Source organism: Corythoichthys intestinalis, chromosome 3, assembly GCF_030265065.1.
Source record: "Corythoichthys intestinalis isolate RoL2023-P3 chromosome 3, ASM3026506v1, whole genome shotgun sequence".
NCBI classification, from domain to species: domain Eukaryota; kingdom Metazoa; phylum Chordata; class Actinopteri; order Syngnathiformes; family Syngnathidae; genus Corythoichthys; species Corythoichthys intestinalis.
In genome coordinates, this window is record NC_080397.1 from 23,789,134 (window position 1) to 23,804,473 (window position 15,340).

The following is a 15,340-nucleotide window of genomic DNA, read 5'->3' on the forward strand; positions in this document are numbered from 1 at the left end:
AGTTTTCAATATCAATTTCCCTCTTTTACTAACTACCTCAACACATACTATGTGACTTGTGGCTGTGACCTAAGCCAATGATAACATTTGAATACTGTAGATGTCATCTGTAGTGACCACTGTCCCTGAAAGGAATAACGAAACGCCAGGAAAATTTCCTCCATTTCTGGGATGTCCCATTTACTTAAAAAGTCAATGACAAATGAACAAGAAGACAATGATTTACATACAGCCCGGTAAAAGTTCACTTCTAAAGGATCGTCACGCATCGTGTGTACGTGCGTGTAGTTAACTGGCTGTGGTATGTTGTGTTCAGACTTCATGCGTACGTCTATTCATTATCATTCTTGTGTGTAAGAAGCAGCTGGCAACGGTGTACTGCAAGCCTTCATTAGAATGACTGTTTAATTACGGTTAAGTCTTTGCTAAACACCATATAGAACCTTACAGAGGATGGGAGGCAACACAGGGTGGAAGACTGGGGCACCGATTACAGGAGGGTCCTTAAAGCGGAAGTTCAGAATTTTTGACATTAGGCTTAATCTTCGAGTTAGCGGGGGTTAAATTAGTCGGTGGAGAGTATTTCAACAAATTCCATGCACTTTTTTAGGTATTTATTAATTTCAGGGCTCTGGAGTGGCTAAGCTAGTTCAAGTCAATGGTCCCTTCCTAGCATGCCAATAAAAAATGATAATAACAGATAGTCAAATAAATTCAAAATGCAGATCGTTGTTCAAAATAACCATTTGGCCAAAACAATGACTCACACCAAACTGCCGTAATTCATTTATTCAGCGGGACTATATTTTTACATGTGTAATGCGACTACAATAGAAAGGAGTGCTTCGGCCACTAGTGCTCATGCTGCATTCAAGGAAGGTGGGAAGTTGGATTTATCGTACTTGGATGGTAGCAGTTGCGACCTCAAAGCATTCCAAACGTTTTTTATTTCGGCCATCAAAAGACATGGCTTCTTGTAAGCGATCAAATAATGTAGGAAAAACAACGGCTAAGGTAAATAGACCACACTCTAAACTGCCTTCTTTAGTTTTACTATTGACGGTCTGCTTTTCGACGGGCAGCGCATTTTGTCGAGTGATGTCTGATTGAAGCAACTTGTGTATTCGGGTTAATTTTTTTTTCCGACTTCGCGTCTAGGGCCCCCAAGTTCGAGTTACGTTCCAATGATATTTAGCCTGGTCGGAAGTTGGAAAACTCTGATTTCCCTCCTTCCCCGATTGCAGCATCAGCATACAGAGTCTTGACTGAAGAACAGCTACGTAGTGAAATCTTTATTTAGAGGCTGTGGAAACAGACAAAAGAAATGGGAAAATGAGAGTTTCCACAAATTCCCTGTGGAGAACTAGGAACAATACAAACTGTGGATACTTGCTGCTGGCTACGGCATAAACACACCGGTGGAAAAATATCCCTCCACTATGCAGCGCGACTGGATTACAAATGTTGTTGTTCTTACTGCAGTTATTGACATGTAATAGTAACTTTTAATAACTTCATCCTGAAAACATAGCCAACACTATTGATTGCATGGGTCATCAGTAATTTTCATGCGTGCATATGTATGCTGTTTTTTATTGGCATGCTAGAACAAGCTCATTGACTCGCGCTAGCTTAGCCACTTCGGAGCTGTAACTAACTGCACGGAATTTGTTGAAATCAATCTGATAAATGAAACCCCCACTAACTCAAAGATTAAACCTAATGTCAAAAATTCTGAACTTCCCCTTTAAGCTCAAGACAATATGGTTACTTCCGAACCGGCCTGAAGTAACTAAGGAAGATATCGTCGCGTGAAGGGAATGCAAAGAAGCCTGCTGATTGATGCTAAATAGTACCAGCGCTCATGACTACTCGATACATCTTGCCCTCTTTCCCAAACGCATGCTTGCACATGAAATTAAGTAGCCATCTTCCAAAAGAAGCATAGGCACATCCTGTACTGTAAATATTGACCATTCTTTTTGGCAAGTAACTATTTTTGACACCAAGTGAACATTTTCGACAAATAGAAAAATTTGACACTTAAAAAAAATTTTGACTCTTGCATTTTTTTGACCGGGTGACACTACGAAAAAGTTTGACACTTACAAAAATTCATGACGCAAAGAAAAATTTCTGACCCGGTGAATATCGAAAGTGACTATTTTTGGTTATTTAAAAAATACATAACTCCAACCTGTTGTATACATACACGGACATCCCATTTTGGATCATCTAGGGCATAGTAATAACATCTGGTATACAAGTACTACATACTTACATAAGCCAAAATGTGATGCGGACATATTTGGAAGCCAGGTCTCAATTAGAATTATTGTTTATTTCAAAACAATTTGATATTAATTATTATTTTTGTATAATATTTCAATGAATAAATAAAATACAATTTCAAATAAAATCCAAAAGTATATAATTAAAATCAATAAAAACAAAAAACTCTGTGGTTGTTGTGTTTTCCATAGTATATAACACGTACCCTGGCATTGACAATCGACGCCCAATTCATTTAAACTGGGAGAATTGGTCGTGAATGCGCATCTTTCAGTGCTACGGATGGAACTAGACGCCTAATTCGACGTCTAGTACCGTCAGTGGCAGCCAACAAATCAAATAAGTGCCCTATAAAGGGTTAAGGTTGCAACGTCAGGTATAGAAGTTGCCCCCACACATCCACCACCAACATAAGCAATAAACGGATGTCCCCCCCTTCCCTTCATGCCTGCGCGGAGGGCAGGAGGGCTTTGAACAGCTGTCTTGTCAAAAGCAAACAGTGAGCCGCCTGTGACAAAGACCGCCGATACTGGAATGCCCCCCATTCACGGGGCCTAATCCCAGAACACACTGTTGTCGGAGCCCATCAGGCACCAGGCCAGAGATGGGCCTTCCTGCCCTTTGGAGAGCGGGTTAGCCGCAGCGGCAGTGGCAGCGGGGGGCTCGGGGCTGCTTCGGAAGGCATGAACGAACAGTGGGGGATGACAGCGCTGATGTTGGAATGGAAAAGAGTTGTGCTGACTGAGAGCAGTTGTGTAGTTGGAGGAGGGAAGACGGCAGGAAAAGGTGAGGTGAAGTTCAAGTGGATGAAACTAGTGAAAAACAAGCACTCAGAGGATTCAAGTGGAAAAGAAATTCACACTTCTGCCTATTAAAAGTGTTAGGCAACCAAGGCAACCATGCTTTATACAAATAAACTGATCACTGACCGTCATTTTGATTCTCTAGTATGGAATCAAAAGGGCCGTCACCACCATCCTTGTATTTAGCAACTAAAACTGTTCCAAAACAAGCACATTTGAGGATTTTCTCAGCTGTTTCCTCAAGGCTTGTGATGAGGCTGCTTAAACACAACTTTATGATGCAACTGCAGTGAAGGTTTCTGAGGTGTTAGTTTATTTGTGAATCCTTTAGAATTTGGTCCCACTGAATGGGAAGGGAACACACCATGCTTGCACCAATGTCAGACCAGTGTATTGCTTCCTACTCACATAGACATCAAAATACTTGAACTGAAAACTCCTTCATTCACTGCCCTCCACCTGCCCGTGGGGGGCTGTGTAACTCAGCTTCACATGTTACAAGTCGGTGGGAGTGAAACTCCTGCACATGCTTTTGAGCACAAAGCCGGATTTACAATTAAAAAGTACGAAAGCTGGACCGCATACTAACAAGAAGGATTGTCTCAGGAGTGATTTGTTCTAGGATTTAAGGTAATTATTATATTTTTCGTACCACGCATGCATTTTGAAACGTTGTAAAAAAAATCAATGGGAGAAACTAGCCGCTCCATACCTCGCAATATTTACGTAAAATAACTGCCAACTGCCAGATTTTTGCTTTTAACCAAGAATCGAGACTGTCCATATCTATAAAGAATTTATTGATTTAAGCATTTATTTACAAGAATTTTGAACGGAAAAAGCCATTGTGGCAGCCTCCTTATCATAACAAAGAGCTAACAGAGTAGCATCATTCTTCGACATATTTACAGTTAGGGATGGGAATCGAAATCCGATTCCAATTCAGAACCGGTTTCGAGTGTTTCGAGGCCTCGACATCACAATGAAAAAGCCTTAACGATCCCTTTAACGATCCCTAAAGAGCATATTGCGTCGTGACGTGTCTTGTTGTCCAGACGCATCAAACTAGCATGGCGCCAAAAACCACTCGGCTCCAAAGTTTGGCTACAGTTCATCAGGAAAAAGGGTGAAAATGAAAGGTTACGATAGTTTAGCACGAGCGTTGCTGCCGTAAACATAACAATGACAATGACGTAGGTTCGAACGCTCGAAAGTGTGTCTTCACTTCACGAGGAAAAATTACAACAAAGCGACTTGCAGTCATTGCGAGATGGAAATAACTGCATCGGGAGGGAATAGACTGCACTGTCCTCACCGAGACGCTAAGGCTCAGTCCTGGCTATACAGCTAGCTAAACTCCCAAATGACGATGCAGAAGACGTTGGTATAATTTGCTGACTTTATTCAACCATCACTTGAAACTAAAAATAGAAATGAAACAAATCAATTTCGTCCCCAATAACAAACAGGTTCGCATCAACGTAAATCAGCGATGATTGGCTGCTAACACAGAAATGACAAACAGTTAGCATGCGTTCGCTAGCATTAGCACATCGTTTAAACCACTACACAACTGGATTTAAGTGTCCGATCGCGAGTGGAAACACACAACGACAACACAGAAGATGATACATACAGGCGTTGGCTCTGTAGATATTTTACAAACATTAACAAAGAACGTAGGCTCGTGGCAGTGTTTCCCTTTCTCACTAACTCTCTCACTCGCTTGGATGCGGCATTTCTTCTTCTTCGCGTGTAAGCGCGCTCTTCTTCACGTGAGCGCGCTCTTCTTCACGTGAGGAAGCGCAAGGGCGCCACCACTTGAGCGTGACAGCACCATAAAAACTAAAAGGCATGCATTTCAATATACTGGTAAATAAAAACAGGGGTCCCCAAACTACGGCCCGCGGCTCCATATTTGGTCCGGCCCCCTGAACAATTCCAGGGAGCATTTAGAATTTTGGGGGTTTTTTTTCTCCCTCAGTAGTGTTATTTATTTCCTGGCCTTTTTCAGTGAATAACTCAGAGAGGGTTATTTGGTTATTATCTATTTAATTAATAGTGCTATTATTATTTATTATTATTATTATATTATATTATTATTTTTATTTTATTTACTTTTGTTCCTGAAGAATCCACAGAGGGTTATTTGATTGTGGCTTTCTGAAAAACAATTTTTTTTTTTTACATTTCGCACTCCTGCAATCGTCACACTTTTTCTGTTACAAACTGACCCCGGCCTCTCATCAGAGAAGGGAAAAGTTATTTGGCCCTCACAGGAAAAAGTTTGGGGACATTGCCAACGGCAGACCAACGACCTATATGTTAATATATACCAATATTTTTTATTTCTATTAGAAAAATGTTTCAGTAAAATGTTACACATTCTTGTGCATTTGCCACTTATTGCCACAGTTAACATTGAGGCTTTGGGCCTCTTTTGACCTCGTTGTGAGTTTGTAAGGTTGTGACTTCTGATTAAACAAACTTGATGCCAATCAAAATGTTTGTTCTTCTTTTTCCCGAAATTACAATCGTTAAGAGAATCGATAAAGAATCGAATCGTTAAGCAATATCGATAATGGAATCGGAATCGTAAAAATCGTATCAATTCCCATCCCTATTTACAGTACATAAAGTAAATTCAAACTGCCGGGTATTTTGCTTTTAACCAAGAATCAAGACTTTTACGTCCATATCTATAAAAAATTTCAGGGATTTAAGCATTTGTTCACAATCATTTTCACCGGAAAAGCTCTGTTTACATCAGGCGGCTGCTAGCTACATTCGCTAACAGAATAGCATTGAACTTCGACATATTTACGTAAAATAAACGCTAACTGCACAGCTTTTTTTGCTTTTAACCAAGAATCAAGACTGTTTTACGTCCATATCTAAAAAGAATTCGGGGATTTAAGCATTTATTCACAAGAATTTTCAACGGAAAAAGCTCTTTGTCTGTGTTTCCACTCAGTCAGCTTTGACAGCTACGCCAACAATGCTGGCTACTACCCCAGCCTGAAGCTCCCAGAGGGCATCTGGTCCTACACCAACCCCAACAGCAACAAGCAGATCTTCATCTACTTTGACCCCGTGCACCTTTGGAAGAACATCTACAGCAGCTTTCACAATAACGGCTGTATTGTGCTTCCCAGGTGTCCTGGGGCTGAAGTAAGTGGCCAGCATTATTCACTTTATAAAAAAGATTAATCAAAACACTTATCTTTCTAAAACAAATATGATTTTTAGGAGCCTGAGAGGATGAGGACGGCCCAATTCTCAAGCCTAAAGGTGCTGGCCTGGAGGAAGAACTACACGTCCGTCAAGGCTGGCTACAAGTTGACCCAGAAGGTGCTGGTGCGCTCTTCAATCGAGTTGCAGAGCGTCGGGCTCATCATGGCGGTTGTCAACGCCAGCACAGTCGGCTGAGGCTCCTCGCCATGACCATGGGCAAGGAGGAACACAGGGACACGGAGACAGGCTGGGCGGTCCTCAAGCAGCCATCTCTCCCCATGGCCCACATGGCGTCCTTCGGAATGTCGCTGTGGGACTCCCTGATGTGCAAGAAGCACAAGAACACCTTCTGGAGTTCCTGGTGGTCCCTCTTCAACTGTTTTGGTGCAAACTTCTCCAAGGATATGACTTCAGAAGCGAGGAAGAACAAGGCCTTGGAGTGGCTGACCGGCAGGATAGGAAAAGGAGCAGAGTCGAGGAGGGCAGATAGGAAACGGCGAGGAACAGGGACTTGTACAAGTCGAGGAAGCTGACCAGAAAACGCAAGGCATAGAAAGAGGCTATGTGATTGTTGAAAGACGAGGCTCATATCCTGGTAAAACCACATAGATTATTTGCATTGCCTGATTTATAGGACTATCGCATACGCATTTTATATTTATTTAGATTTCATACTTGCACGTCACTTTAGAGATTTTAACTTATCCTGCACTGTAAAGGGATGCTCCACAATTTAATTGTATAATGATAATAAAGTGCTTTTCTATTCTATAATAAGTTGTGATTGTATATAGAATTGATAAATAATCTTTTTATATATTATTTATAATTGATTCTGCATGTTTCCTCACGTACTAAGTTTCTTATGTTAATTGAGTGATTTATTAGCTGTTGAAAACTTCCGGTAAATACATTTTTAAAAAATTAAGTTGTTATTTGGGTCAAAAACTTATATGAAATGGTAAATATTGCTATTGATCCTGAAAATATAGTTTAGAATTTATATAATTTATAATTTATATCCATTTTAAGTTTTGTTATACTTACATAAAAAATAATTAGTCGGGATTTTATAAGGGAATGACTTTGAATTTTTTTATGCCGCTGGTCATGGAGACTCATATATGGCAAAGGTAGGTGCCTGTTTTGGTTTTAGGTCGGTAGCAGCTTTGGTTTTGAAAATATTTGAAGTTTTCGAAAATAGGCCCCCTACGGATCCTGTGTCATGTTCAGTATTATGGAGCCTATGTTACTCAATCATTCACTAAAAACTGAATACATGCAGTAATATGATTTTTTTTTTCCTTTTTGGTTTAACCCTTACAGGGCACTCATCGAACTCAATGGCTGCCATTGACAGTGCTAGACGTCCAATCCATTTTGATTAGGAGGGGCGAATAAAAGAACGAACGTTCAACACGGATTGGACATCTATCAACATCAATGGCATGCAATAAGTTGAATATACATATGTATATGTATATATAATTTTTTAAAATTATTTTTTCTATCAGCTTGTGTTACTTTAGAGTGTGTATCGTGGCGAATTTCTGGTTTTATTCATTTTAATTTATTAATATTTATACTAATATAAAAAAATATATAACATTTAAAAATATATAATATAAAAAAATAATAATAGCTAATATTTACGTTTTTTCATGACCAAAATTAGTCACTTGCTCTTTAGAGGGCTGAAGATATTAAGTGCCACCTTTTGAATAGCTGTGCACTTTAGTGACCGCTGTCCCTGAAAGAGGCAAAATACTATTTTCAGGTAAATAAAGACTCAAAATTTAGCTCAGATGGCTCCTTTGTCCACATCTTCTTGGTGGTGACGTAATAACACAAGTCGTCCCCAAATAGCAAAGAACACAACCGTTTACACAATGTAGTAATTTGGCCTGTCGTCATCCCATTTTACGCCACGAGCCAGAATGCAGAGAATGCAGTAAGATCCTATTAATGTTTGCATGCGCTTACATCTGCATTCTTCTGTCCACTTCTGCAAGTTAAGACCACTCAAAGTGAGGGCTATTATTATACCACTCAAAAAACACCACCGTGTTTGACAAACAGAGGTGTGTATATTAGCCAAAACTTTTACTCAAGAGTAGTTTTACTTCAAAATAGATATTACTCGAGTACAAGTAGTCATCCAAAAAATGTACTCATAGACTTCATAATATATTGACGTGACACAGGGCCGATTAATAGGGTGTCTATCTCCGTCCAAACACAGACAAAGAACTTTTTACGTTGCACATTCTTGTAAATAAATGCTTACATCCCTGAATTCTTTATAGATATGGATGGAAAACGGTCTCGATTCATTGTTAAAAGAGCAAAGAAGCGGGCAGTTAGCATTTATTTTACGTAAATGTGTCGAATGTGCTGCTAGTCTTAGTGGCGCTGCCTTATCACCACAAAGAGCTTATTATGTTGAAAAATTCTGAAGAATAAATGCTTAAATCCCTGAATTCTTTATCGATATGAACGTAAAACAGTCTCAATTCTTGGTTAAAAGCAAAAAAAAACAGGCAGTTATCATTTATTTTACGTAAATATAGCGAATTATGATGCCAATGCCGTAGTGGTTAATTTCTCCCATTGATTTTTTTCACAACGTTTCAAAATGCATGCATGGTACGAAAAATATAACAATTACCTTGAATCCTTGATCAAATCACTCCTGAGACAATCCTTCCTGTTTGTATGCAGTTTCGTACTTTTTCAACCTAAATCCAGCGTTGGATCGCCGCATGTGTTTAAGAATAACTGCAACCGACTTCGACCGACTGAAGCGGAGTGTGAGACAGCCCCCTACTTGAAGACATGGCACAGTGTCTGGGGAATGTGTCCCGTCAATATCATTATGAAGTCTATGATGTACTCTCGTACAATTTATAAATGTTTTCGGTGAAGGGAATACTGTACACAAATAATGAGTAACATTGTGAGTAACTGCTTTCAATGTCTGATATTTCTTTAAACATTTTTTTCCTCAGCACAACTGTACTATAACCTATCCCATGGACATATTAGGCCGAAAAATCGTAGGAAAATCTACAAAAAATGAAACATCACCCATCCAAAGAGCATGAGTCCCCTCTAGTAGGGAAAACATTTCTTACCATGAAAAAATAAACAATAATATCTCTGGTTTTCCGTGGTCTGTTGGCGCCAAATAAAAAGAAGAGAGTTTGAAGTCCGCACTTTCGAGTAATGTTAACTCTATGTCAAATAGTTTATTTTTTACAGCACTTTAAAGATGCCACATGATTGAACAGGCTCAGGTAATCATAAGACTTCCAACTTTAAGTTTGTGTGTGGTCATGTGACTCTATTGTTGTGACTGATTGGTATAACAGTCATGTGATTATTGTTACCGGTAGAGCCACTCTGGGCATCTCTGGCAAAAATAAAGTCAAATCTCAAATGTGGACTAAAGAGGGAAAATGTAACGAGTCAAGTGTAGTCCAAAGTAGCGGAGTAATATTAGCGTCTCGTCATCACAAATCTACTCAAGTAAAAGTAAAAAGTATGTCGTGTAAAACTAGTCATGGATAAACAGTTTTTTCAAAAAATTACTCAAATAAATGTAATGTTAACGCGTTACTACCCACCTCTGATATAGTTTATTTTTGCGACTGGACAGTGTACAGAAAATGCTGCGCTGTACTAATAAAGCTTTACGATAAATAAATACAAACAGAAGTGGCGAGAGAACAAGTTACAATTTTCCACTTGAAGGATCTTTCTGGCATGCGTGTGTGCAAGTGTGTGTGGTATTTGGAATTCATGCGCTTGAATGACCTGTGTTGTTCAAGTCAGGAATGTTATGTTAATCTTCTGTTTCTTCCGAGGAAAAGAAAACACCACACATAGACAGACGGCTGTGAATCAGCATGTTTCAGTGCCATTGACGATAATAGATGTCCATTCTGTGGTCTGGAAGCAAATAATGGTAATGTATGAGTGAATTTTTTTAGAAGAACTGAACATAAAACCTCGGCACCTGTAAAATGACTGCTCATACATGTACCTTTTTTTGTTTGCAATTAAGTGACTGGAAATACAGTACTGTAGAATCTCCAAGGCAGGGGTCAGGAACCTATGGCTCGCGAGCCATATCTGGCTCTTTTGAGGAGAGCATCTGGCTCTTGGCACCGCAAGTAAACTTAAATGTGGAGCCGGCTGGCTCGCTTAACCAAGACTGTGATCTGTGATGGGCTGATGGCGCGTTCATAGTTTGAACTTGGGCACTTCAAACATACGTCGCAATGATACGGTTCAAATCAGTGCCCATTGGTGGTCCTCCTGTCGCGGATTCTCCGCTCAGCCAGCAACGTGGCTATAAAGAATAAGAGTATTTTAAAATGTGTAGCGGTAAATTAAACCAAAAGTGAACTGCTTGGTACCCCAAGTCACACAAGTGGGTAATTGGTTTCACTTTCATTACTTTTTCGCCTGTCAAATTGTCGCCATTTCAAAGAGAGTGAAACGTCTGCCTTGAGAGGCTCCACCTGTCTCGGCCACTGTGATGCACACGTTCACCTGGTTGTGGTTTCCAATTCCAGGAAACATACGCAACGCCAATCCATGTTTCTGTTGTTTCTTTTTCCAAGTATTGAGTGCGCAACTGAGCAACGATTGTAACATCTCAAGTGACGATGTTAGGCTTTTGTTGTTGTTTTCTCAAGATTTTGGTGACTCTAAAATATATATAAACTCCAGTGGGTAGTGTAGACAAAAATTTTACTCAAGTAAGAGTACCGTTACTTCAAAATAACATTACTCAAATGAAAGTATAAGTAGTCATCCAAAAAATGTACTCAAGTACAAGTAATAAAAGTACTCAGGGAAAAGAATACTCAAGTAATGAGTAAGTACTTACATTTTTGTTGTTGCTGTTTTTTTTTAAACAATTACATTTTTTTCGTAGCACAAAGTTATCTACAGTATATTAATTGTTATAATGATACTGTACAATAACCCATTACATAACCACATTAAATGGTAAATGGTGTTATACTTATATAGCGTTTTTCCCACCTTTCAAGGCGCTCAAAGTCAAAGATATACCAAAAAAAATATATATATATATATCTTTTTAAATCATTTAATCCCGGCGAGAAAGAAAATTACAGAAATAAAGCATTATTTGTCCACTAGAGGAGAAAATAGTTCCTAGTTTGATAGTTCCTTCATAGTCCCTATTATGAAATTAAAAGGATCATATCTCCAGTTTTCGGTGGTCAATCGATGCCAAATAAAAACTGGGAGAGAGGTTAAAATCCGTGCGTTTGAGTGATGTTGAGGGTGGCACCCTATATCAAATACTTCATTTTTTATGGTTCTTTAAAGACGCCAAATGAATGAACAGGCTGGCGTGATCATAGAACGGCAAGCTTGTGTCTGATTGGTATAATGGAGTCATGTGATTTTTGTTGCGACGTCTCACTGGTGAAATTGGTCGAGCTACTCCTGGCATCACTAGCCCAAAAAAAATCCTGTACTAATATGCAGAATAAAGAGGAAAAATGTAACGACTTGTGCAGCCCAAAGCAGCGGAGTAAGAGTAGTGTTTTTTCTTCACAAATCTACCACAAATCTCTAGTATGGCTTTGTAAAACTACTCTTAGAAGTTCTTTGTTTTTTTTAAGTTACTCAAATGTAGCAGAGTACATGTAACGCGTTACTACCCACCTCTGTTATACACACACACAGACACAAAGACTCTGTATGGCTATCGTAGAATCACAATTTTAAAAATGTTGGATGTTTTGGCTCTCTCTGTCAAAAAGGTTCCCGACCCCTGCTCTAAGGTCTAGTACAAAGCATTTTGTTCAGTTCATAATTTCTATTTCATAGAAATAGAACTCATCAGTGAGTGTGAGTTGCCAGCATAAAATCTTTCAGTAATAACTAGAGATGTCCCGATCGATCGGCATCCCAATCGATCGGGTCCGATCACGTCATTTTCAAAGTATCGGAACCGGCAAAAAAATATCGGACATGCCTTTTTTTAATATATATAATTTTTTAAAAATTAAATCGTTAGCTAATTGTATTTAATGTTACAGACATAATATGTTACACTCATCCAGAGTCTTAGTTTTGGTTCAAGGTAGGGTTGTCAAGTTTATCCCGATAATGGCGGTAATTAATTTTTTAAAAAATGTATCACGTTAAAATATTTAACGCAATTAATACATGCGCTGCGCGACCCACTCACGCATTATCGCGCTCAATCTGTAATGGCGCCGTTTTACCCACATAGAGAGCTAAAAGGCAGCGTAAAATGAGTAGAATTAATTTTGGAAGCCTTTGGAGCCATTTTTTAAATTGGCTAAAGCCTTACAATCCCTCTCCCTACAGTTCGAAATATCGTGGGAGGCAATGTGGGGAAGCAAGGTAGCAATTGATCTTTTTCTTAACACTATATGTTATTTTCCAACACAGAGAAGATATATCAATTGGTAGCACTACGCACAGTCATGGTTGCACTTCCCATCATGCATTTGGGCATGGCTACAGTATCATTTACTGAAAGCTCAACAAATACACTAGATGGCAATATTTAGTCACAATATACAAAGTCACATTTGTCCTTTAAGAATTACAAGTCTTTCTATCCGTGGATCCCTCTACAGAAAAAATGTTAATAATGTAAATGCCATCTTGAGGATTTATTGTCATAATAAACAAATACAGTACTTATGTACTGTATGTTGAATGTATATATTCGTCCGAGTTTTATTCATTTTTTTCTTAATGCATTGCCAAAATGTATATGATCGGGAAAAATTATTGGGAATGATTGGAATTGAATCGAAAGCACAAAAAAAAAAAGCAATCGGATCGGGAAATATCGGGATCGGCAGATAAAATGATCGGGATCGGATCGGGAGCAAAAAAACATGATCGGAACAACCCTAGTAATAACTTTAGTAGTAACATTTTAAACTATCTCATAGTATAACTGCTGTTATTTATTTGTTTGTTTTAAATATAATCAAATAATTTCCCACCTCGACTGCTGATGATGAGTGACATACGAACAAAGCAGTATTGCACCAACAAAAAAATATGACACAAATAAAATTGTCATTTTGTAAGGTGGAAAAAGTGCAAAATTACAAAGAAGTCCAAGAAAACCATGAGGAGGTAAAATTATAGTACCGTATTACAACAGCAGGGGTCACAATTTTACATGTAAAATACAGTATATCTGCTTTAAAGTGGAGTATAAATGTAAAGTATCTTACTTTATGTTACATTTTTCTACTTATGTGACTAATTACAATCACATTTAGTGTTGCCTTGAAACACAAGGTTATTTCATTCCCTGACAACGTGCTCATACCAAATCATTTTTCATTGAAATGGATAAAAAAAAACATTAAACCAACACAAAGTAATGCTCTACAATGTAATGACAAATATAAACATTATGCACAAATGTTTAAAAGATTTTAAGTCATTTTTAAAATCTGCATTAATTAAATTGACATTGTGCTTATCCTTCTGGTGTGCTAATCATAGCCACTTGGGGGCAGTCTAATACAGACATCAAGCTCTGCTAGATAAAAAAACTGGAACCTCAAGGCACAATTGTACTGTAAAAGGAACGAATTAATGAGCACACATGAAAAAAGAAATTCAAAGCTGTACTCACCCATGACAACGACCAATGATAATACGCGGTGACTTGGTGTTGTATTACTTTAGAGGTTCCACTGTACTGACATGGACCAGAAAAATACAGTTTGCAGACTCTCAAACTCACTGGGGACATTTAGGAGCATTTGAATTGAGGCTTGAATGAAGTTCGGCCAATCCTGGTTTGCGTTAAAAAAGTATTGTGATACAAAGACGTGCTATATTACATGGTAATCAATAGTAGAAAATGTATAAAGCTAAATATTGTTGTTTCTTTTTTTTTTTTTTTACACATTTATACGTGACGCTTTATCAAAACACACTTGCATTTATGGAGGTAGATAGCAAAGAGGTAAAAATACATATGGAGCTTGCAGTGCTTTGGAGGAGAAAATGTTTAACAAGGTGACAGTAAAAATTTGAAGTTATTTGCAAGGTTAGCTGCGTGCGTAGTAAGTAATACAGTACAAAGTATGAAGTGGAGGATAAAAATATAAGTGGCAGGATGATGCTGATCTCCTTGAGTAAACCCATCCAGGAATTCTGAATCCTAGGGCTCGACTGGCAGGGCTCCACGCACCTCCGCGGGAGCTGTTGAGGACGATGCCGTCCTCCGACGTGGACGTGTGACGGACACGCGACCGCTCACACAAAGAGGACAGAGTAAGGGGGACACCGGCAGCTTTTGGACGACGACTCTCGCACCCACGTTCCATGGCAGCCTACGCCCGAAGCTGCCGACCAGAAGGTTCTGGAAAAACCAACAGGAAATGTAGGCAATACTATTTAAGCATCATTGTAATATGGTTTGGAATATAAATTCAAAAAGTGCCTTATAACTAATAATATCTGTAACATTAGCATTATACTAGTATTGTACTGATTTGAACATTTAATCATGCACAGTACATTTAACCGTACTGTATTTTTCGGACTATGAGTCGCACCTGAGTATAAGTCGTACCAGCCCAAAAATGCGCAATGAAGAGGAAAAAAAACATGTAAGTCCCACCGGCATTTTGGGGGGAAATTTACTTGATAAAATCTAACACATAGAACAGATTTGTCACTTGAAAGGCAATTTAAAATAAAAATACAACAGAGAACAACATGCTGAATAAGTGTACAGTATGATAATGTTACATGATGCATGAACACGAAATGCGAACGTGGCCGGTATGTTAACGCAATACAGCAACTATGATAAAACTGCGACTTAAAGTCTGAAAAATACGGTATTTGGGTTTTTTTTGGACAGGAAATAAATTTCAAAATTAATCTAACCACGTATCCACTATAATGCCCATTTTCACTATTTACATTTTAATTTTCAATTTAAAAAAAAA

At 38.6% G+C, this 15,340-nt stretch overlaps 1 protein-coding gene across 2 annotated transcripts in view; it reads right to left on the minus strand.

Moving 5' to 3' along the window:
- Window positions 1-13,490: 13,490 nt before the first annotated feature.
- Window positions 13,491-15,340, minus strand: part of si:dkey-178e17.3 (somatomedin-B and thrombospondin type-1 domain-containing protein) — a 37,276-nt gene continuing 35,426 nt past the window's right edge. For both annotated transcript variants that reach the window (XM_057830767.1, XM_057830766.1), the window contains exon 5: window positions 13,491-14,745. In XM_057830767.1, the coding sequence (XP_057686750.1) occupies window positions 14,640-14,745 (106 nt within the window). In that variant the 3' untranslated portion in view covers window positions 13,491-14,639. The remainder of the gene's footprint in view (window positions 14,746-15,340) is intronic.